Consider the following 24,037-nt stretch of genomic DNA (forward strand, 5'->3'; position numbering starts at 1 on the left):
GAGGCTACATTCTCAGAGAATATTACGACGACCAAGTTACATGCCGATCTAGTTGTGGTCATGTGAGATGAGTCAAGCTTGATGTTAACCTGTTGGGGAATAGCTAAAATATATAGAAACTGCCAGCCGTTTTGAAAACTGGGTAGCCTATACACCTCCACTTACAGTAGGCTACTTTGTTAGACAAGAATGTATGTGTCGATGTTTTTATCTTTTTTTCCTTTCTGTGTATTGCCAATTTGTCTATGACGGAGTAAAATTCCCAGACTTTCTTATGAATTTAAATATTCCTTCCAAGGTTAGATAGTAGAGTCCTATGATTCGTAATTCCATACTTAGCAGACCAAGCTCCATGCGTCTTTCCACAAAGAGGAGAAATACAGATGACCTAGAGCAGGGGTTCCCAAATTTTTCCACGACAAGGCCCCCCAAATACCACTAGGTTCTAGCCAAGGACCCCCTTGATTAAACTAATCCTAATAATTATTTCAGCTACAAGGACTTCGCGATGGAGCATACAGTGTGTAAAAATAGCATTTGGGGCTTTCTGCTATATGGGAGCTATCACTCTACTATTATTCCCAGTCCTCATCATGGGAAATATAATGTTCAGATATGCAACACATTATTATATTAGAGTGGCATTGTATAACAACCCTCATAGTAATGGGTATATTTTACATTTTTCAAATGCATTTATTTGTTGCTTTTATTTTTCCTTCCAACTTGCTGAGGCCCCCCTGGCACCCCCCGCGGTCCCCACTTTGAAAACCACTGACCTAGAGATCTAGCTGCCACCGTGCATGAACGAACGTGATAAAGACAGACGGCAACAGGCCATTTATGAAGGCAAAAAGTGCTCACTATGAAGCTCTGTCAAGCGCTCACATACAGTATTCACATACACTATTCACATACAGACAAAGACAGGTTAAAGGTAATTTTATAAGTTTAATTGACAAAACTCAAGTACAAAAGTCAGTGTGTAGCAAAATTATTTCCCATCTGATCTAAATAGTTTCTAGAACAAGACAGTACTGTGAATCCAGTATGCACCTATTGTTAGAGAGACAAAAGTGATTTCACCATGACATTGACTTCTTTCACCTTTAATTAAAAAATAAAAATCATAAAATAACGTTGACAGTGACTACTTTAGGCTCTGAGGCATCAGAGACGGCGACTGCGGGGCAGAGAATCGGGCAATGCAGCTCGAAACACAGCGACCAGAGGGGACGGACGCGTGCCACTCTCTATCGGGAGGAGTTGGAGCTGGAACGCGAGCGATGTCGCCTGCGGCCCGGAGATCTGGAGCGGGAACGCCGGCGAACAGGTGACCGTCGCCGTGGTGACCGAGACCTATAGATGAAGGAGGATCAGAGTATGAAGATGCTTTGAATGTACAAGTGACACTCGTGCCTCGTTTATGCAGAACCTTTGAACTCAAGCCCAATGGCAATATTTGTTCATGCATCTAACATCTATGCAAGACACAAAAGGGAAGTTGGGGGAACAGTTACTGAAAAGGAGCCAATCATGCAAAAGAACACTAAAACTGCGGGATATTTGAAATGCTCCTTTTTCATCAAACAACAGGAGCTGAGTCGAGCATGACGCCAGTCAGAGGCAAGTACCAACCTTCGCCTCATGCGGGGAGGGGTGCGTCGCCACATCGGTGGGGGCGGGGGCATTCTGCGTGGGGGCGAGGCGCGTCGCGGGGCAGGGCGAGTACGCTGGGTCAATATGGCAATGGCGGTGATCTCCTGTCCATCAATCTGACCTGAAAGACAAAAAGTGATCAGTCAGTAGTCTCTCACACTCACACACACACACGTCCCGTTACAATCATGGCATTTCAGTTCAATGTGTTGAAATGCATGGTGATCACACTGGACATGTTATTAATGGCCGGCATGACTGGGGCCCTTTATACTGATGTAAGTTTCAACACAGTATTAATCATAATCATCATCTAGCCTCTGGTGATGCCCATCTTTTCTACACACACCTTTCTTAACACTGCCTATTGCCAGTGCTGCAAAGCTCCCCTACCGACAGCCAGTTTACAGGACGCTAGTTCTTCTACAGGACGGTAGTTCTTCTACAGTGCTAGTTCTTCTACAGGACGCTAGCTCTTCTACTGGACGCTAGCTCTTCTATAGGACGCTAGCTCTTCTATAGGACTGTGACAGAGTGACCCACACGGTCACTATGTTTATAGTTGATTATGTTTTTTAGCATGTTTTTTCATTGTAGGTGGTATGTTCCTTTGGCAAAGTGCATAGATTCTGTTACTGTTATTTTTCTGCCAGTGATGGTGTTATGATTTCAACTGCAGGTTCTTTGATTTAGTTTGTGTAGTTGTGTTGGAGGCGCAAGAAGGGGCGTGTGCCCCTGGGTACCCAAATTGTCTGATTAGCCTAATAAGGAGTAGGCCTGTTTTTTCAATTAGGGGAGGTCACCTGATCACTAAATCCCTGTGGAGGGAGAAGGTGAGTCCTCTGGATTGCCCACGTTGTGCGTACCTGACACTGCTGTGAGTGTTTAGGAAGATGCGGTTATTTACAGTCAAATGTTTGATTCCATGTTTCTTTGTATTTTGTCTAGTCTACGAGTCATTGTTTTTTTGTAATTAATATAGGTTACTTTTCACGGGTGTTTTTCGGAGTATATCCGCTGAGTCAATAAACCTTTTTTACACCAAAACCTGTCTGCTTCTCCTGGACCACGAGGCTACATTATCACAAGGACGCTAGCTCTTCTACAGGACGCTAGCTCTTCTACAGTGCTAGTTCTTCTACAGGACGCTAGCTCTTCTACAGGACGCTAGCTCTTCTACAGGACGCTAGCTCTTCTACAGTGCTAGTTCTTCTACAGGACGCTAGCTCTTCTACAGGAATCTAGTTCTTCTACAGTGCTTAAAGGGAAAGGAGTGTAATGACCACTGGAGGTAGCTACTCCATTTCTCACAATGGCCTCTGTTAAACAGGCTATCAGATTACATCCCTCTGTTCCACGCAAGGCTGGAATGACGTATGGTTCAGACATTATGTTCTCCTCCAATTTAGAGAGCCTGACTGTATACCAACCCCAGAGTTGTAGTGAGCACAAACAAATGCATCTTGGTTGATCCAATCATAAGTGGTCAGGAGGGTATTCCAAGTTAACTCAGTAAGTGGTAAACCTCCTACAACAAGAGCCCTATGACATTGTTTTTTTAGGTGAATGAAGCCATACAGCTCTTCTATTAGGAGGTTTACCACTTACTCTGAGTTAACTTACCCTGGTTTGTCACTAAACCACGTACTTGGAATACCCCCCAGTTCTAAAGACAAGTGCAAACAATCCCAGACGCACTTTGATCCAATCGCTGCCGAGGTGGTATGAGACGCATTTGACCACATATCTTGTTGTCTAAATGTTAATGTGTTCTGATGCATCCTGGACAATGGGAGTTCTAATGAATGTGATGTTAGCAATAGCAGAACTTAAACACAAGTGCTCAGCATAGTCTCTTGACCGTACACTTTGCACACATGTGTAAAATGTGATGCGTCTCGGCTGACCAATTGTAATCGGATCACAAAAGACACATTCTAAAATCAAATGTGCACAGATTCATAGAGGACAACAGCTGCGGTGTCATAAGGCACAATTAGCTGAATTTGAAACCACAAGAGGCATAGTTCTCATGAACAGAAGTGCACTGGTTTAGAATCAAATACTAGTTTTAAATGACATCAGCCTACCTCCATCCATGTACTTGAGGGCTTTCTGCGCCTCTTCTGGCGTTTCGTACTCTACGTAGGCGTAGCCTCGCGACTGATGGGGGTGGAATCTGTCCGTAGGCATGTCCACCATCTTTATCTTCCCATAAGTCGCGAAAATCTCCTGAATGTGGTCCTACACAATACAAAAGGGGGGAAAAAGACCACCACATTTTGACTGTTAGCACAAAGATTTCTGCTAATTGTGACAAAACACAGAAGCTTCACTTAATGTCAGTCAAGCTGCCCACACACTTATACCTCATGCTTAGAATTAGTGGAAAAACGTGAAGATGGGTATGGTTTTGTTTAGATAGACCAACAAGAAAAGTGTCTAGGTGACACTATGATCTCTGCAGATGCTCCTGTAGCTACAGTGCATCTAGAATTTCTACGTAACAGAGATGGCGGCCACACCTTGGTAACATTGCGAGTGAGTCGTCCGACATGAATTTTGGTGGGTTTGGGGCTGGGAGATCTCTTCTTTCTCTCCTTCTCCTCCCCTCTTTTCTGTGACCTGATGAAAGAAATGTTGGTGAATCTGTTACCTCCGGCACAGGGACAACAGACAGAATACTGCCCCACTAGAGCATTTAACTCATACAGATAAGTCATCATTAAATATCACAATTCAGCACAGAAATATTACTGGACTGGTACTCACTATGACGAGCTATAAAGCACACATCTACTTTCCATTCAACTTTAACCTGTTGAAGTTTAACTGTAGAGAGCACTCTACTCACTTTGAGCGGGACCTGCGTCGGTTATCATGCCGTCTGCGGCTGGGACTAGGAGACCCCGATGAAGAGGAGGAAGAGGAGGAGGAGCGGGAAGAGGAACCGGAGCGGCTGGAACCGGATGAGGAGCTGGATCCACTGGAGGAACCAGAGCTAGAACCGGAGCTGCTACTGGAAGACGAGCTGGAACGAGACCTGAGAGGGAAACAGATAAAGACCAGATATTTAGATAATTGGCAGACACATTTATCCAAACTCCAAAGTGACAAAGAGGTGTGTATTGGTCGGGTATCTGATCCGTATTGACCTAAGCAATAACCGCTACACAACCATGGCAGCAATAACCGCTACACAACCATGGAAACATATACCACCAATTCAACATGCTTCAGAGTTCAGTGCTCTTGACAGAAGTGGAGAAACAGACTCAAGAGCTGAAACTGCCCAGGTATCAGTGTCATGAGATCAATCCATATCAGCACAGAAATGCAGCCTTAGCCTTGCAGACAAACCTTGCAGACAGTCAAGCGTCATGGAAAAGAAATAGTCTCCATCCTCTACTGATCATCAATATGAGGAGTCTACAAAACACTACGGTATATACAGTGCAGATCCTCACAACGCCATTACACCATACATGGTGAGGGTAGAGGGGCCCCAGGCCGAATAATAAAACCATTGATAAATAAAATTAATAAAACCATTGATATGGAGCCAGAAGGTGTGGCACTTCTCTACCCTCCAAGTAATTTACCAGTGGCCAGCACATCACCAACAGTCCTTGTGCGTTACAGTCGCCTTCAATATTACAACATACTTGGTCATCTCAATCTTAGAAAGATTAATCGAGACGACTTTGTGACATGTCTAGGTGAACAGCTGCAACTGCTTTGAAATTTAGTGAAAGATATTTGTGCAAAATGTATGCATGCATTATGCATTATGTTTCATGACATCAGCTATTGATGATGTGCCAGCCCATCAATTATCGACACAGTAGTTGAAAAAACGTTAACCCACAGTAGTTGATAAAACGTTAACTGGCCTAACATTATACAATGATCATCCAACACAGCCTCCGTGCCACAAAAAAATCGACGAGACACTGGATTTACTTGTAAATAAATTGAGCAAGAATGTTTTCATTTGAGATGAACATCAACACCACCATACCTGCTGCTGCTACTTCCTGTGGATGCACTGCGACGTTTGCGAGTCTTGTCTCGGCCACGGTCTTTCTCTGTTCCTTCCTTGGTTCCGGACTTCTCTTTGCCTCGCTCTTTGGTTTTATCCTCTGACCGCTCTTTCCGTTTCGTAGGTGACGGTGCCCTAAACACGAAGAAAGAAAAGAGTGTCTCACTGAACAAGCCATACTAGTACCTTAACCCAGCAGCTAAGTTAGCAAAAATGTTTATAGATACAATGGACCAAAAAGCAAGTTACTGGCTGATACTTGTGCTTGGAGAATTACTAACGTTGGTGCTTTACAATTTCAGATGAATAGGACGATGTATGTAGTCCTATTTAATGTTAAAGCTAGTGTTAGCAAAGATTCTGGTGTTAGTGTAGCAAGCATCTCCAGCTGATGCATTTGTAAACAAAGCTGCTGAAACATCCTACATGCTAACAATTGGGGTTAACAAAAAGTTACAAGTCCCAAAGACCCAGGGTGAGATTATGCATTTCTTTCCCTACGTATATATCAATCCGTGAAGTGCGAAATCAACCTAGTTATCAGCCGTTTAGTGATCCGTTGGCATTAACGTTGGTAGTATGAAAGCTCCCATTTATTACAGTTCGAGCCATCAAAGCTAATTTGAGTCGTGTTATGTCCACTTAGGAGACAACATTTACACGAATTTAAAGTATACTTCTACAATAGTATAATTCGACATTTCCCTACGTTTCTAACAATAACTATAAGAAAGGATTGAAATAGATTCTACATTGCAGTACTTACATTTTTAAGTCAATGGTACAAACAATTCCCTCCCACTGGCCTCGGTGTGTCGCTGATAGATGACGTGTCTGAAAGATGATGTCATCACGTAGTCGACGTGCCATACGAGTGTTTACATTAGGGGAGAGAAATTGTGATTGTGAGGCTCAAGTCAGAATTCAGTCCAACTACGTGGCTAGTATGTTCAGAATATGATCCCTGCCCTTTTAGTACGTTTTAATCTTCTTTTATGTGGTTGTCAGCTGACGTTGGTTGATTTGTATTACTTAACATTAGCTAACTAGCGATAGCCAGGTAGCTCGCTCGAGTCAGGTTAGGTCCTAACGTATTTGGTCCCTGATTTGTAAACGCAAGGAATCGCAGCAGGTGAGTTTGCTCTGTATATAGTTGCATTGTTATATGCATTTGCTGGAATAACGAAAATATCCAAGGTGAATGCGATGTGTGTTTACTTGTAACGTTACGTTGTCAACTGGGCGAGATATTTGGTGATACCATCACTATCACAGATCTTTAAACTGAGGCGATGAACCATATGAACCCATGTTTGAATGTTGAAACGTTACCAAATGCAACAGTCTGGTCCCTGACTTTAATAAGTTATTATAAAAAAATATTCTTTGTCAATAACATGAAGGTCAAGACCCTTGAAAATTGGTGATCATGGGTCGGCTGGATGACGCCGCAAAGCGTAAAGTGGTGGAGCTGCGAGAAGCTGGTTTGAGTTTTCGGAAGATAAAGGCGGTTCTAGAGCTGGAGAACATCAAGGTATCCGCACAAGCTATCTATTTGTTTCTCAAAGAGTACAATGGCAGGAACGGGACAAATCTGGCAGCGGCAAGGGGCGTTGCTGGTGTTCAGGCGCCCGCGGTGGGCACTGGTGACGGCAGCTCCGCGAGCAGGAGCAACAGCTGGAGGGACCGACAGCTAGGGAGCCTCATGCGGGAGGCGTCCCGGGTTGCTGGATTTTCCACATCCCCTGACCCTACTCATCATCAGGGAGGGTCTTCGGCTGAAGAGAGGGGCTCCAGATCCACAAGTGGCGGGAGCAGAGAGGACAATGGTGCAAGGAAACAGGATGAGGAGGAGGATATTCGCATTGTCAGCGTCACGTCTCTGGCACATAGAGCTCGGCAGGATGGGACCCAGGCGCAGCGGACAAACATGACCACGGGTGTTGGAGCCATGACGGGGATCTTTGCACGGAGACGCCTCACTCCCTCACCAGCCACCAACCCTGTTCTGTTGGCCCGCAAAAGGCTGCTGGATAAAGCCATGCTTCACCGAGCGAGGGTAAATGAACCTCAGTTTTATTATTATTATTATTATTATTATTAAAGTAGTATTTAGTGCAGATTTGTGAGTGTCTTTGTTTCTTGTAGATCAGAGATGGTGGTCTTTCACCTGCCCAGCAGGTGGCGCCCCAACCGAGGAGAGATCAGTCATATATGCGCAATATGATGTTGCCTCCAGTGTCCTCCTCAATTGACCTTACTGCGCCCAGGCCCCAGCAAGTGGTGAGTGCGTCCCTAATTACTAACACTTATTAGGAGGAGATTTGACCACAAACATAATGTTGCAGGTTTCTAGGCTGTCATTGAATAGCCAAGCAGAAAAGCCTGTTTTTAATCTATTATCTTTCCATGTATGTCTTTGAAAGTGGACTTTTTTTAACCTTTAAACACTGTTTGCTGCTACCACCCTTAATTTACTAATTTACAAATTTGACCGTTTTAACTGCTCTTATTTTAACATAGGGATCATTCAGGGCTCAAACTTGGGGCTACGGGGTAGCAAATGTGCAGCTTGACCGCAACACCAAAAAGCCATGTTGCTATGGTAGTCAGGGCACATACTCAACCATATGCTGGCATTCTGTGACACTTCATGAAGCACACTCATGCACTTCACACAGACAGGTGCCCCTCTTACATCCTTCCATCCACTGTTCATCACAGGGTGCCTCACTAATGCATCGCCTTTCCATGGGGGCCCTCATACAGGGGTCAACCTGCCTAAGAGTCCCTCATACAGCTCTTACTTTGAGCACACTTCCTTTAGCATCACAGCAAGCCCTTTCACTTCTGGCATTATGTAGCAAAAGGAGAAAGCAGTCACCCCACCTGGCCTCAAACCTCAGTACAAAACCTGCACTCTGATCGCAACATGAAAAAAACAGGCACCTTTGTATAATAATAACACATTTTATTTGTAGAGCACTTTATCATGTACTCAAAGCACTGAACATTTTAGGGTAAAAAGGGAAGGCAGGCAGGATTAAAAGTAATAGGTAAGAAAGTAGAATGAAATAATAAATTAGGAGGCACACATAAAGTGTACAGGCAGTTGCAAGTGTGGAAAGAAACAGACATATGCCAGTACAATTAAAAAAATAAAGTATTACATATTTATAACTCTGTTTCTAACAAATGCAGGCAATACATTTGCCAGTTTACTTACAGGCATATGCAATATATTTGCTTTTGCCTTGCTAATTTAATTACAAATATAATGCACTTGCTTCCCAACTTAGTTTATTTGGTATGGCCATATGTGTGTATGTATGTGTGTGTGTGAGAGAGAGTGGGTGTGTGTGTGTGTGTATGGTGTGTCTGTGTGGGTGTGGGTGTGTGTGTTTCTGTGTGTGCATTAGGGGTGTAACGGTACACAGAAGTCACGGTTCGGTTCGGACATCACGGTTCGGTACGAGTTCGGTACAATGGAGGGAAAAGCTAAACAAAAATGCAGAAAGCATTTTTTTTTGTACATGTCTCAGGCTGTACCACCTAGTGTCATACAGTCTTTTCCCTGAGCTATCTGCAACAGCCTGAAGTGTGTAAGATGTAGGCTAAACAGTACAATAAGTACCCAGACTCCATCTGTAACTTGTAAACAAAATAAGACAACCAGCTATAAAACTGAAAATAGGCCTACAGCATCTCTTATTTCTGAAAGTGCAAATTACATAGAAAAATGATTTTAAAAAATCCACTTAAGCAAGACCTTCAAAATCTGTGTTTAGTTGTATATGGAAGGGTCTACAATTTGCCTCAATATTTTTTTTATTGTGTGTAAAGTAATAATCTAGCCTACTAACTGTGAAAATATCACACTATTTTGCCTTTTTTTAAAAAACGAAATTGCTCTTTCATTTCATACACAGACTACAACTAGAAGTCACGTGACTTTGCCCTTTGACGTTAACTCACCGTAGCATGGTTTGTTTATTAGCCTGGTTAGCGTTGTTATTTTACTGTCTATGCACTTAACACTACCAGCTCCTCATGTGAGAAGTTACAAGTTACCCCAACATAAAGGTAATTACCACGCGATTTACATAGCTTTCTGTCATTACGACATCATTTAATTTAAGCCATAGGTTTTGGCCCTATTTGTATGTGTATTTAAAGTCTGCTGAAGCGCAGGGGAAGTTGTTTTTTTCCCCTCGTTTCAGTGATTGGTAGCCTACAACATCTGGGTGATGGCTTCAAATATGTGTAGCATTTTTTCCACTCACATACCCAACAACTGCTGAACAACGCCGACACACAGTTTCATCTTATCCACCACTCTTTCGCCTGTAGGCTACTAACGTTACTGTAACTGAAGTTCTCAAACTTGCGATCTTAAAGAGACCAGCGGATCCTCTAACTCTTGTGGGTCTAACCTTAGTGCTGCTAATGACTGACGGACTCGACCGACGACCTGACAAAAAAAAAAAAAACATAGGCGCCAATCAGCCAATAAAGGCGAGGCTACAGATTAGCGTTAGGTGTCGCTAAAGAACTCCCGTAACTCTCGCTACGTAACAGTAATTGCACATGACATTAATTAATCCGCACACGAGTTTTATGTATTTTTATACCGTGTATTCTCCGTGTCAATTCATGCACCGAACCGTGACGCCCGTACCGTTTCGGTTCAATACGAATACATGAACCTTTACACCCCTAGTGTGCATGCAATGGTGGTCATTTTTGACCGTGAACAAAAAAAGTGTGACCCAAGTTGAATAAATCACTCAAAATTCAAAGAAATTAGTCACAATGAATTTCATGTGTTCAAATGCCTTTTGTGAAGGATATCATAAGGTCTTGAGTAAATCTGATGAAAAATGTTATATTTAATGGTACAGGGAATTAAATGTGTAAATCGTTAATTTTTGAGCTGAACAGTGTTAGAAGGTTAATTGAACATGTAAACAACCACTAACCTCACCCTACAGAGGGGGATTGCGGACAGTCATCCCGACGCTAGTTTGGCCAGACGAGGCTTCCAGCCACGGATAGGAGTCCCGCCCCCCCGAGTGGGCGTCCGACTCTCCGACTATTCATCACAGGGTGCCTCACTAATGCATCGCCTTTCCATGCGGGCCTTCATACAGGGGTCTCTTACTTTGAGCGCATTTAATTAAGCATCACAGCAAGCCCTTTCATTTCTGGCATTATGTAGCAAAAGGAGAAAGCAGTCACCCCACCTGGCCTCAAACCTCAGTACAAAACCTGCACTATGATCGCAACATGAAAAAAACAGGCACCTTTGTATAATAATAACACATTTTATTTGTAGAGCACTTTATCATGTACTCAAAGAACTGAACATTTTAGGGTAAAAAAGGAAGGCAGGCTTTAATGATAATGGGTTAATTGATATGTAGGCCTATGTTGTTCTTGTAGGCTATGAGAAAAGGCCAAGATTGTCTTAAGCACCGTTTTATTTTATTTCGGTATTGTCTTACCTCAACAATAGGCTACAGCTCCTTGAAAACAATCAGATATAACTCTATAAAGTCTATAAAAATGTATTTTTATGTTATATTTGGCTGCTTTGTTTGGCTGAAATGTAGACTATTCTTTTTTCATTTCAATACAATATATGATACAAACCTCAGTTTAGATAATCATATTCACACATTTGTTTTTGCCTAATTGACATGACCATGATAATTTATAATATAAAATTAATGTGCACCTTAAGCAAATGATAAAAAAATCTTTCAGAATGCTTTCCATTCTTCAACTGCATCGAACTGCATCGAATCGCATCGAATCGTACTGAATCGTTTTTTATGAACATGTATCTTTTCTTGTATCGAATCGTGCCCATGTATCTAGATGTGAATCGTATCGTCTTTTACATGAGAGATTCACACCTCTAATACATATGCCAGTACAATTAAAACATAAAGTATTACATTTATAACTCTGTTTCTAACAAATGCAGGCAATACATTTGCCAGTTTACTTACAGGCATATGCAATATATTTGCTTTTGCCTTGCTAATTTAATTACAAATATAATGTACTTGCTTCCCTACTTAGTTTGTTTGGTATGGCCATATGTGTGTGTGTGTGTGTGTATGTATGGTGTTTCTGTGTGTGTGTGCATGCATGTGTGTGCGAACATTGGTGGTTCACATGCACAAGTGGCAACATGACAACATGAACTATGATGTGTGTGTGTGTGTGTGTGTGTGTGTGTGTGTGTGCAGGGAATTAAATGTGTAAATCGGTCATTTTTGAGCTGAACAGTGTTAGAAGGTTAATTGAATATATAAACAACCACTAACCTCACCCTACAGAGGGGGATTGCGGACAGTCATCCCGACGCTAGTTTGGCCAGACGAGGCTTCCAGCCACGAATAGGAGTCCCGCCCCCCCGAGTGGGCGTCCGACTCCCCAGCCCCACTGGTCCGAGCGCGACCGCCCAGGCAGCCGCAAACCACAACCCCAACCCGGGCGTCCGCATCCAGCACCCAGCCAGCCAGCAGCCCCAGAGGAGGGAGCCGTCGCCCAGCTACCAGCCCGGGGCCCTGGAGGCGCTGCGGCAAAGCCTGGGGGAGCAGGTGCAGGGGCTGGGCTCGGAGGTGCGTAGCCTGGCGCTGGCCGTGCGGATGCTGGTGGAGCAGCAGGGGCGGCTGGAGAGGGAGCAGGTGCAGCAGACTCAGGTGCAGAAGCAGATCCTCAGCACCCTGCAGTTCCTGGCCTCGCGGCCGAGCCCCTGCGGACTGGCCCACGCCACCCCGACGCCCCCTCCTCCGCCTGCGTCATCGGTTCCGGCCTCCCTGCCGGCGGCGGCGTCGTCCTCATACAGCCAGAGCACGGCCTTCGCCTCCACGCAGAGCAGCTACTCGCAGGGCGGCCTGTCTCTGAGCGACAGCTCCGGGCTGGACGGCGTGGGCGCGTTCACGTTCTCCGGAATGAGTTCGGCGGGAGGAGTCGGAGTCGGAGGCATGAACGGCTTCGGCGGCTCAGAGAGTCTCCATCCAGCGCACACACACGCACACACACACACCACGTCGCCGGCTTACACGCAGTCCCTCACACACACGCCGCCAGACTACACTCAGACCCTGGTGCAGTCACACACCCAGATGGCGAGTCCAGCTCTGGGTCAGGGCCTGTCACACACAGATGCTTTTGCAGGCAGGAAGGACTCTGAACTCTCAGCTGGCCAAGTGGGCACCAGCCTCCAGGACTGCGGCACGTCCATCCCTGCCCCCTCCCCCCTCGCCCTCTCGCCCCAGGAGCCCCAGCTCCTCAACATCATCAAGGTGGAGAGCATCTGACCACCACACTGGGAGACACTGGGAGCATAGCTGAAGTGCCACGCCAAGAAAAGAAATGAGAAAAGACATAGATAGAACGTAAAAGATGGGTCCATTTTTACCAAATGTCCGTGGCGCATGTGTGCTACTGCCGCCTCTGTTGTAGCCAGTTCCACTGATTATAGTGGAAGCTCTTTTTTTTCGCCATACGTTCCGCTTCAGTTGTACATCCGGTTCCTCCAACTATCCGGGCCTCCAACTAGACTGCATAGTGAGGAACTAGAGGCAGGTTTCTACTGTATGAACTTTGCCAGGGATAAAGGACCATGTGCCAAACTGTGCCAACCTTTTGGTATGTACTCGTTATCAGGTACAGTGCCTTAGAAAAGTATTCCATCTGCCTGAAAGCCATCACCATTGTATATACTTGGATACATAGGGGCAGCCGTGGCCCACTGGTTAGCACTCTGGACTTGTAACCGGAGGGTTGCCAGTTCGAGCCCCGACCAGTGGGCCGCGGCTGAAGTGCCCTTGAGCAAGGCACCTAACCCCTCACTGCTCCCCTCCCCGCCCGTTGAAGCAGGCAGCTCACTGCCCGGGGATTAGTGTGTGCTTCACCTCACTGTGTGTTCACTGTGTGCTGTTTGTGTTTCACTAATTCACCGATTGGGTTAAATGCAGAGACCAAATTTCCCTCACGGGATCAAAAAAGTATATATACTTATACTTATACTTATACATTTTCCCAATTAGAATATATAGCTGTAGCTCTACGTCATGTCCATAATATTTCATATCTCCAAGGATTTTTCTTTTATAGAAAACAGTTTTAATTTATTTATTTATAATAGTAGATACAATTGTTTGATTTGGGGAATAACTAGAAGTATACTGTACCTCCACATTAAAAATGTTGAAAGGGAAAATGTTTCTAAGTTACCTTAGTAATCGGCAAAATAGTGAAACTTTCATGGGCTTAAAGCAACACCAAAGAGTTGTTTGTACCTTAAAATAATGTTTCCAAAATCGTTTCAGTGGTTCATCAACTTGTAACAGGGTGAACAGCACTTCTGCATTCGCTTTGCGGCCCTTTATCGGCTATAACCGCACTATGTAAGTTTGCCAGATCGGGTAGCGGATCTGTAGTTCGATGGAATGAGACATAAGAAATTACAAATTTGACTTGCATCTGATGTCGCAATACATTGTACTTTCATAAATCGTGCAACATGTTTTACCTTGTCTGTGGACATCGTTATTTGCAAAGCCGGTGCTGGATAAACAAATAGCGTGCGTGCGACAGAGGGAAAGTTCTTTGGTGTTGCTTTAAATACTTTTCCAAAGCACTGTATTTTCCTTGTCTCCAATAACTGTTGTTCATTCTCTCATAGAATGTTGCAGCGCAAGAAAAAATAACAGAAAATCCTGAAAAACAATACTTCATTTATTTGAAATAAAATGGACTCTACTAAAAAAAGTAGAATACGTTGGTGACCAAAGTGGCAGAAAGACCATGATATTTAGCTCCGTGATCTCACAAACCATTAATTCTCTCAAAACAGTTGGGAGTTCTGAACTTCAGTTCCTCAAATGAGAAATGTGGTGAGATTTCTTTTTGTACCTAACACATACAGTACATACATACATATGCTGAAACCTTTTCAGTTGACCCAGTTGTAGATGACGTTTTATTTGAGCTGCTGTTTCTGACTGGCTGCAGACTGTTACTGACTAAAAGCCTTTGTTTTGTTTCATATCTATTCTCTCTGTTTGATTATTAATACTGTAGTCTCTCAAGGATGCACTCCAGTAAAATAAACATTCTCATTTTAAAGGTTTGAGACAGAGCCTCTGGTTTACTGTTGTCTTACGTTTAAGAAAATTAAAAGGATCTCAGTGTTCTGCACAGTGTTGATGTAAAGAAAGTAAATGTTGATGTAGAATGTGGAAACAGTAGTTGTACAACGTTTGTGCATCACAAGCAAAATAAAAAAAACTATTTGATTAAAAAAAAATTATTTGTTGTGAAACACTGACAAAACAGTCAAGCAAGTGCTGGAATCGTCCCCTGACCTTGGCACTGACCAATTTGCTGCTACACGTAGGATTCACCTAGCCTGGCTAGCGCCACCACTTCTCAATGAGACGTGGTCTGGGAACCAAACGTTAATTTTCTCGTATTTGAAAAAAATGCCCAGATCCGTTTATTGGGTGCCACGGATGTCTATCAAATGTGTCTGTGCATAGCTCATCATCGTCTTGCTTTCCCCCCTGTTCTGTGATTGGTTCCCTATCTCAGGTGAAAATTTGCTCCATGGTCTCCAGGCTGCCTTAGCAGCGTGAATCAAATCGCGTGCAAGGCAGCATGGGAACACCCAGGCTAGGATTCACCAGCCCCTATTCCCAAATATCCTGATTACTCTTGTACCTTAGGATTCACCAGCCCCTATTCCCAAATATCCTGATTACTCCTGTACACTTGGGATTCACCAGCCCCTATTCCCAAATATCCTGATTCCTCTTGATTACTTTAGGATTCACCAGCCCCTATTCCCAAATATCCTGATTACTCTTGTACACTTGGGATTCACCAGCCCATATTCCCAAATATCCTGATTACTCCTGTACCTCAATGTTGTGATCCTCTTAGGTATTTTATCGGCATGGTATGACCACAAGCAGGTATTTTAAAGACAGATGTGGTCACACACCAAACCCTGACCAAAGTGTACTTTTGTAAACTTGTATTGATAGCTAGGTGGTCAGGTGCACATTGGAATAAAATCTCTGTAAATGCTCTGCTGCCAGTTAGTCTCACTGTGAAATGTTAAATATTGAACAGGTCAAAGGAGATTGAATGCATTAAAAAAAGATGTAAAACGTAGATTTAAAAAAAGTATTGTGATCATGATCACGATGCTGATTGTGTGGGGCGGTTGTAGTGTAGTGGCTGAAGAGCTGGGCTAGCATGCAGTTGTTACACTGTCCCTGTAATAACTGATGTCTACACCTCACTTTGGATAAAAGTGTCGGCAAAGTGAATACGTAATAATAATAATGACAATTTGAGCTATGATCAGATCAGGCCAAGTAGAAACACCACCACAGACAATAAGGTACCTCCTGCCTCAGCTTCAGGATTAGTTCCTGTCCTTTTTACAGATCTGTTTTCTCCACATATTATTTGTGTGCTAAAATCATTTAATCATTTTCTGTGTTTTTAGTCAAGAAAACCAATTTTCTTGATACAGACGTGTTGCAATAACTTTCTTGGTCAACAGAGGACACCTCAAGATGGGACATCTATATTTTGTGTGTGTGTGTGTGTGTACATGTGTCAGTGTACAGTATGTTTTGGACATGTGTTCTTCACTATGCTTATTTAAAGGATTTTGACAATAAAAGATATTGACACAGAGTATGAAGGACTATTAAAGGATGACTTGTTTTTTATTATTTCTTATTATTTCTTTCTTTGGATAACTTCAAAAGTTGATTTTTTTTTCTTTTTTTAAAGCAGCTGCAAGCTATTTTGTTTTAGCAAGCTAGCTGGTGTCTCTTGGCTACTGTAGCCAACATAATGGTGTCCTGTTCTAACAACAGTGTTTATCTGGCCTGTAGATGAACACACTCACATCAAAATTAATTTAAAGATGGTGCATTAGTTACAAAGAAAACTTCAGAAATGGTCATTACACAACATATTGCTGATTTATAGGAATATTTAACAGAATAAGAATACCATTACAATATTATATTAATAAAATAATCTAAAATAATTAGATTTCTTTTTAAAAAAAACTGGGAAATTCAGTTCAAGAACACTTTCACAACAAAATAGCCTACAATACCAAAATGTCAAACATTCTCTGTATCCCTATACAGACTAAAATATGAGGTAGCAATAAATCAAACTACCTCAGTATTACATCGCTACTCACTACTACCTCAGTATTACCTCAGTATTACATCGCTAAATAATATTTACATTTAAACATGTGATGAGGTTCCTCTATGTGTGTGTGTTGAGGTGTGCGGCTTTGAGGGCCGTGAGCGTGAGAGGCGGACAAATTACGACCTCGGTTACATATACATGGTGGTAGGAACCTAGGAGCGACTGACTGCACACAGCTTGTGTGGGGAAGGGTTGAGGGTGAAACCCACCGCCGGGGTGAGGTCCAGCTCGTCCTCGGAGACGCCGGGAGGAGGAGTGAAACGGAAGCGTTGAAGAAGAGACGCGAAGAAGAGGAAGAGTTCCATCCTAGCCAGACTCTCACCCAAACACACCCTGCGACCTGAGAGAAAAGAGAGAGAGAGAAACTTAATAGAGAGACCTATAGGGTTCTGTCTGGAAGAACTACACCAGTTAAAAAAGACCCTAAAAAACATTTTGAAAAATTAGCCAAGAATCATAACACACCATCAATTAAAAGAAGCATGATAGCTCTTGGAAGGTAAGTACATTATTCTGACCAAGATATATATATATATATATATATATATATATATATATATACCTGCAGAGAAGGGCATGAAAGCGTCTCTCTTGACAAAGCGCCCCTGGTCATCCAGGAAGTGTTCAGGGTGGAAGGCGTATGGTTTGGCCCATTCGGACTCATCCTGCAGCACGGAGGTCAGCAGGGGAAACACCGTCGTGCCCTACAGGACAGGTCAAGGGTCACAGGTCAGGGGTCAAATGACAGAGAGATATCACAGGAATTTTTTGGGGTAAAGCTATAGTCTGACAATGCATCAAAACAGCCTGAAAACACACCTTTTGAACATCTTAAATAGTGACATCTGTTTGTTTTTTGCTTTTTTTATCTCTGTCTAATGACACTTCTTACAGTAAAAATAGATTACCAATATCCAAATGAGAAAAAGCCAGCAATACACACCGTGCATGCATTGGAAAGGTCAGAGAAATACAGCATACAGAATTTTACTGCACATTATGATGCATAACATTATACATTTTACTAAAATGACCAACATTCTAATCTGTTCCCTGTTAAATTTTAAATATTATGTTGTTTTTGTATTTGTGTGTTGCTTTGGACAAAGGCGTCTGCCAAATCCCATAACCGTAACCATAAAATGTAATGACGGTATAAATAAAATGTAATGACGGTATAAATAATGAGATCAAACCTTCTTGATGAAGAAGCCCTGGAAGTGGACATCACAGCTGGTGGTGTGCGGGATACTCATGGGCACGATGTTGGCTAGCCTCTGGGTCTCGTGGATCACGGCATCCACGAAGGGCAGACTCTTCCTGTCCTCCACCACTGGCTGCCGGCCGCCAATCACCCGGTCTATTTCCTCCTGGACTCGGTCTGCAAATGAATCACCATGGAGTTCAGTGTACTTCATTTTTTTTTTTTTTTATCCTTAGTTTCACCAGGGAGGTCACATTAAGACAGAAGTCTCTTTTTCAAGTGAGCACTGGCAACTTAATTACTGCTCCTACATGATTGTGATCTCAGCTCAATCACATGTTTTGCAAGCTGTTGTGCCATTCAGTGAGCAAATTTGCAGCAGTTAGTGAGGCAAATGCAAGGCAAGTAATGTAGCACTAGCCCATTATTCTGCACACAGAGGCAATTCAATGCACCTAAATAAATAAAAGCAAAGAACAGATATAGACAGAGAAAAGATAAAACAAATAGTCCTTTACAATTCACTAGTCAGATATCAATATCTGATGTCAGCTCTGTCAAAGCAAAATATTTTCAGTGCAAGATTGTGAATTTGAAGGGAAATGCATTAGCTCTCCGACTCCGCCTCTTACCCTGTATATGAGGGTACTTGGCCATAAGCAGCAGCCCCCAGCGCAGAGTCGTCCCTGTCGTATCTGTGCCCGCTGCAAACAGATTGGCTACAGAGTAGACCATATTCTCCTGACTGAAGAACGTATCCTTATGTCCAGATTCCTGTCCAACACAGTCCCAGTTTAGAAGCCAAAACAATACAGACACAAGGTATCTTTAGCACCTCTAGGGACAATCTTTATACAGGAAGACCATGGCATGTTTCACCTCATAATTTACTTATCCCTACTTGTGAATTGAATATGATTTATACCCTGAAATTCATATACATAAGCTTTATATTGCAACGGACATTTATTGTCAGTCAGTGTGATTGCATTTGATTATTCCATGTGCATCTGTAGGCCTAGTGGCTGTATAACTGGGACATGGAAATATCAACAATTCATTACAATACCACCAGATATGTGAACAGGAATCCGTATAATTCAGAACGTTTACCTCTTCTTTCTGTTTTCGGATAAGGAAGGAGTCCACAAATCCTCTCTGCTCAAAGGGGTTGAGAGTCTCTTGCAGCTCACTGATCAGCTTCCCCATCTCTTCAAGTTGCTTTTTTGATGTGCTTTTCAACTTTCGCCACTTTGCCAGCACCGGACCGAGCCAAGGGAACATGGCGTAGAGCTGCAAACACAGGAAGCACAGTCAGCCGTGGTGCCAAGGGAACATGGCATAGAGCTGCAAACACAGTGGTGCCAAGGGAACATGGCATAGAGCTGCAAACACAGTGGTGCCAAGGGAACATGGCATAGAGCTGCAAACACAGTGGTGCCAAGGGAACATGGCATAGAGCTGCAAACACAGGTAGCACAGTCAGCCGTGGCGCATGTAAAAGCAGCAGTTTGGGGGGGTCCCTACACATTTACACGCTGTGTACTTTTTGTATATTACATTGTATATTGTGTCTGTTGTACTGTCTGGGTTCTGTGTGACATCTTATTGCAAGTCAATATACACACTCTGATGTCAGCGAGGTGTATACATTAACAAGAGTGCGTATGTAATGACGTTGGATTTTTCCATGTGAATCTACAGTTCTGTGGGGAAAAGGTCACCCTCAAGAAACCATTGTAGCCTATTGCTAGCTTAGAATTGCACTTTTACTGCACTGCTGCAATGTTGCTAGTATCTACATTTGACATTTTACCACATGATTTCACAATAGGACATCATTAGGCGGGGGAGTTTAAAGGAGCAATGTGCAATTATGTTGGATTCCAGTTATCTTGAAGGTAGCCACACAACACTCTTCCACCGACAGTGACAATACATTACAATGTGGCATTACAATAGAATCAGACCGACGCTTAACTTCATCTGTGCTACACAAAACAAAGCCATTTATGACAGTTATTTATTTGTACTCTGTTGCTGTTTCTGGTTCAGGCTGAACTAAAAAATATCTCCACACACCACCTTTAAACTTGGCATCAGGCCATTCTCTGACTAAGAGTAACCCACCTGAACGGCTGGAGATCCACCGAGTCGGATGTTCTCATTGGCTCGGTTGACCATGGCTTTGAACCTGTGGTCGTTGTAATCAAACCTGCTGCCGTACACAATGGCACTGATGATATTTGAGACAGCATAGTTCACCGGCTGAGTCGTATCAAATGCTTTACCTGGGTGTAAATACATCAGGGTCAATCACCATGTAGGCCCTAGACATGTTAAACTGAGGTCTACATCTTAGCATCACAACCTGTATAAATGCAAGAAGTAGTTTGTGTTAATCTCACCTTTAAAGTTTTCAAACACCTCTGACAGGTATCGTGTCTCTTCAATGATTTTTTCCTCACTGGATTTTTTCCCCATGCCATAGTCCCGCAGGTTTGTCAAAGCAAAGCGTCTCATCTCTTTCCACTGTTCTCCATTTGAGAAGATAATTCCTGTGAAGCAGAATCAGAATTGGAGTGAGTAGAGTGAACCACGAGAACAAAGTTCATATTACACTTTGAAAAGAAAATACTTAAGATTTTAACATTCACGTACAAAAACATGTCCATTTCACAGTCAACATCGACATACTGCTTTGGAGAGCAGGATATTGCTATGAATTCAAATTCATTTTAAACATCTACCATAGACAGATGGTCTACTAGAAAAGTAAATAGTGCTTTTACCATGTCCTTCGTTTATAGCCTTGAATACGGGACTGACACCCCTATCCCCAAACTCTTCAGCATGGTTAACCAGGGCCTCCTTAACCGTTTTATATCCTGACAAGACGACAGTCTTTGTAGGTCCAAAGTGAACCGTGAAGACCGATCCGTACGTTTTGGAGAGCTGTGGGTCAGTACAGTCAGATATTAACATCACGCCATGCTTGTGCAAGGCACAGAGAGAGCACTGATGTAAAATATCTTGTTTTTAAGAGCAGGCAAATAAAACCTTTGACATCTTTTTTAGATGAAGTGTGTGTGTGTGAATTGAACTGTGATAAAACCGAGAAAGATTTGTTTTGATATTAAAGATTTTGTTTTTAGATATAAAGAAACTGAGCTTTTTTTGAGCTAAATTATAAAGACAGCATTGATGGTGGTGATCCTTATATTTTGCACGTCTAAAACCTGCTTTTTCCTTCTTTCTGCTCACATTTCTTTTCATTCTTGTCTAAATTAGTTGTGAATCTATTTACCTCAGCACATGGCCACAGGTTTTGAAATGTGCAATACAAACAAGGCTGACTTCACGTCAGTTAGAGTGTGACAAAGAGGTTGGTAATTATGTTGCTGATCTATGTACCTATTGCACAGAAAATCATTATCTTTGCCTTATGTAACAAACGAAGTAGCCTCTGTTGGCTCTTGCTCTTTCTTTTTACTGATTACCACACCTTTGTACAATAATGAATCCACTCTGTGACAGTCTTAATGATCTTAAATCAATTAATCTTTTGCATTTAGTAAGTATATAAGAAATTTGTACTGATTATATCTCTATTAATACTCCAAGATACATTCCTTCTGGTAGTCATTGTGTTATTATAAAAAATGCCAAAAAGAGACAATAGAGTGTAACACTTTTATATTATTGCATAGTGTAACACTTTTATATTATTGCTATTTTGCACAACTACACTTAAAGGGACACCAGGCAAGCCTGATGCTTTTTCTCTACGAAACTCCCCCTCGCTCGGTCTGAAGCTCTTTTCCTTTTCTTTGCATCTTCCGTCAAGGGTTTTCGCTGCTTCTTCGCTGGCTCTGCCATTATACACACGTTTGCAACAATCGCTAGTGTTTCATCTGTGCTGTATGCAGGATGTAAACTGATCCTGCTTCGGTCGGCGGGTACGATACACTGAACTTGCAAGCGGGATATTCTTCCTACAGGCAGTAGGGGCGGGCGAGAGAGGCTTCATTCGCCCTGTAATGAGTCATTTAACTATATACCGACTTACGAAGATGAGTAATTAACACGAAAACATTGCCTGGTGTCCCTTTAAAGGATGTGAAAACACATTGCACCTTTTCCTCCTTCTGAAGAATAGACATCATACACATTCTTAATGCATGTGAATAATTCCTGAATCCTCACCTTGCACAGTGTGTCGTATGGTTTCTGCAGGTCCAGCTGCAGCAGGTTGCCGATGATGGGCAGTGGTGTGGGTCCCGGAGGCTCTGTCCCTTTCCCTGGGCTGCCTACACCAGAGGAGTACAGATAGGCAAACAGCAACAGCAACCCAGCAACCAGCAGAGAGAATGTGCTGGGGGTCTGGAGAAGTCCCTCAAGTACAGCCATGGAGAGGGCAAGTGAAGAGAGCGGCCGATAAAAACACTGTCCTTTTCCCAGGTTCTTGCTGTCTATGAGCTGGCTCTGGTCTTGTCCTTTTATAATGGCATATGCGCTTTGTGTCACTGCTGCCAACCCATCAGAAAGTTAATGATCAATGCGTGCTTGAGAGGCAAGCCCACGTCCTGAGCCAATCACCGAGTCAATCACTACTTTACCTTTCTCCCAGACAGGTATGGGCACACCTCCATCCACCCTAAGCCCTTCAGGTGAGCTGAACCCTCACCTGATTATCCTGTACAAGTACTGCAGCGTCAGTTTCTCCACTGGGCAGAAGGCCAGGGATTGTATTGATTTAGTGCACGGGCCGGGCAATAAAGGACTTAGTGGCACAACATGCATTTGGTAAAACTTCACTAATACAGTATAATGCCAGCTTATGTAATGCTTTACACAGAAATATTGGTGCTTAATTTGTTTTTGGCTTTTTGTTCAACCAGTTTCAGGTTTTGGACTGCGGCTCAAGCAGAGTCTGTTAGCATCTGTACAGTGTATGGTGATACGGTATTAAGTACTGGAAGTAGGTCTACATAGACATTACTCTATGATTCTGCGTGTGTGAGGATTACCAGTGAAAGTGTGTTCCTAAGCTGCCCATGCAGAGCAGGTGAAATGTTACGGGTGTGTGTGTGTGTATGTGTGTGTGTGTGTGAGAGAGAGAGAGAGAGAGAGAGAGAGAGGACTGCCACAGTGAAAGTGTGTTTCTGGGAAAGCTGCCAATGCAGAGCAGGTGAAATGTTACAGGTGTGTGTGTGTGTGTGGACTGCCAGTGAAAGTGTGTTCCTGGGAAAGCTGCCAATGCAGAGCAGGTGAAATGTTACAAGTGTGTGTGTGTGTGTGTGTGTGTGTGTGTGTGTGTGTGTGTGTCTGTGCCAGTGAGATTGTGTCCATGGAAAAGGTGAATCTCGCTTCCTCTGGGCCAGAGTTTACAAGCTAAATTATCTCGTCCATGACCTGAAACCTACAGCCTACTTCCAAATATGTCTCACACTGCTGTAGTTAGATAGATAGATCTATGCAGATCAATGCAGATCAATGCAGAGCAGGTGAAATGTTACAAGTGTGTGTGTGTGTGTGTGTGTGTGTGTGTGTCTGTGTGTGGACAATGCAGATCAATGCAGAGCAGGTGAAATGTTACAAGTGTGTGTGTGTGTGTGTGTGTCTGTGTGTGGACTGCCAGTGAGATTGTGTCCATGGAAAAGGTGAATCTCGCTTCCTCTGGGCCAGAGTTTACAAGCTAAATTATCTTGTCCATGACCTGAAACCTACAGCCTACTTCCAAATATGGCTCACACTGCTGTAGTTACAGCCTGTCAACAAATGGCCAAACTCTGACCCACTTTCACACTTCACACTTCAATTCCCAATAACAAGCCTTGGATATTATAACCAGCAATGTCAAG

General features: G+C 43.1%; 3 protein-coding genes across 4 annotated transcripts; 1 reads left to right on the forward strand and 2 right to left on the reverse strand.

Annotated features, from left to right (window-relative positions):
• Positions 1 to 931: 931 nt before the first annotated feature.
• On the reverse strand, positions 932 to 6,586 carry LOC125295476 (RNA-binding protein with serine-rich domain 1). Its single transcript, XM_048244736.1, has 7 exons — positions 6,468 to 6,586; positions 5,681 to 5,836; positions 4,514 to 4,702; positions 4,185 to 4,284; positions 3,750 to 3,903; positions 1,639 to 1,780; positions 932 to 1,359 (listed from the first exon to the last, which is right to left on the reverse strand). The coding sequence occupies exons 1-7, from the start codon at positions 6,569 to 6,571 to the stop codon at positions 1,254 to 1,256; spliced, it is 951 nt and encodes a 316-aa protein (XP_048100693.1). The 5' UTR covers positions 6,572 to 6,586; the 3' UTR covers positions 932 to 1,253.
• LOC125295475 lies at positions 6,579 to 16,472 on the forward strand. Of its 2 annotated transcripts, none has more exons than XM_048244735.1 (4): positions 6,579 to 6,833; positions 7,105 to 7,760; positions 7,850 to 7,984; positions 16,239 to 16,472. In XM_048244735.1, exons 2-4 carry the CDS (start codon positions 7,131 to 7,133, stop codon positions 16,398 to 16,400), a joined length of 927 nt encoding a protein of 308 aa, XP_048100692.1. In that variant the 5' UTR covers positions 6,579 to 6,833; positions 7,105 to 7,130; the 3' UTR covers positions 16,401 to 16,472. The 2 variants fall into 2 exon arrangements, with proteins under 2 accessions (XP_048100692.1, XP_048100691.1); XM_048244734.1 differs by lacking the exon at positions 16,239 to 16,472 and adding an exon at positions 10,693 to 11,358.
• On the reverse strand, positions 16,461 to 22,653 carry LOC125295474 (cytochrome P450 2K1-like). The gene is made up of 9 exons (XM_048244733.1): positions 22,380 to 22,653; positions 20,966 to 21,128; positions 20,582 to 20,731; positions 20,304 to 20,464; positions 19,287 to 19,466; positions 18,806 to 18,947; positions 18,166 to 18,350; positions 17,532 to 17,673; positions 16,461 to 17,309 (listed from the first exon to the last, which is right to left on the reverse strand). The coding sequence occupies exons 1-9, from the start codon at positions 22,581 to 22,583 to the stop codon at positions 17,122 to 17,124; spliced, it is 1,515 nt and encodes a 504-aa protein (XP_048100690.1). The 5' UTR covers positions 22,584 to 22,653; the 3' UTR covers positions 16,461 to 17,121.
• Positions 22,654 to 24,037: the final 1,384 nt, after the last annotated feature.

Source organism: Alosa alosa, chromosome 6 (assembly GCF_017589495.1).
Source record: "Alosa alosa isolate M-15738 ecotype Scorff River chromosome 6, AALO_Geno_1.1, whole genome shotgun sequence".
NCBI lineage: Eukaryota > Metazoa > Chordata > Actinopteri > Clupeiformes > Clupeidae > Alosa > Alosa alosa.

What these genes read in the sequence shown, in the direction of transcription:
- LOC125295476 (XM_048244736.1), bottom strand. Translation starts at nt 6,571, where the DNA reads ATGGCACGTCGACTACGTGATGACATCATCTTTCAGACACGTCATCTA. An exon ending in CGACGCAGGTCCCGCTCAAA is followed by an intron (nt 4,285 to 4,513) that starts GTGAGTAGAGTG and finishes TTCTTTCATCAG; the next exon opens with GTCACAGAAAAGAGGGGAGG. An exon ending in CCTCAAGTACATGGATGGAG is followed by an intron (nt 1,781 to 3,749) that starts GTAGGCTGATGT and finishes TTTGTCTTTCAG; the next exon opens with GTCAGATTGATGGACAGGAG.
- LOC125295475 (XM_048244734.1), top strand. Translation starts at nt 7,131, where the DNA reads ATGGGTCGGCTGGATGACGCCGCAAAGCGTAAAGTGGTGGAGCTGCGA. An exon ending in CCATGCTTCACCGAGCGAGG is followed by an intron (nt 7,761 to 7,849) that starts GTAAATGAACCT and finishes TGTTTCTTGTAG; the next exon opens with ATCAGAGATGGTGGTCTTTC. An exon ending in CGCCCAGGCCCCAGCAAGTG is followed by an intron (nt 7,985 to 10,692) that starts GTGAGTGCGTCC and finishes CTCACCCTACAG; the next exon opens with AGGGGGATTGCGGACAGTCA.
- LOC125295474 (XM_048244733.1), bottom strand. Translation starts at nt 22,583, where the DNA reads ATGGCTGTACTTGAGGGACTTCTCCAGACCCCCAGCACATTCTCTCTG. An exon ending in GGCTATAAACGAAGGACATG is followed by an intron (nt 20,732 to 20,965) that starts GTAAAAGCACTA and finishes TCTGCTTCACAG; the next exon opens with GAATTATCTTCTCAAATGGA. An exon ending in GGTGTTTGAAAACTTTAAAG is followed by an intron (nt 20,465 to 20,581) that starts GTGAGATTAACA and finishes ATTTACACCCAG; the next exon opens with GTAAAGCATTTGATACGACT.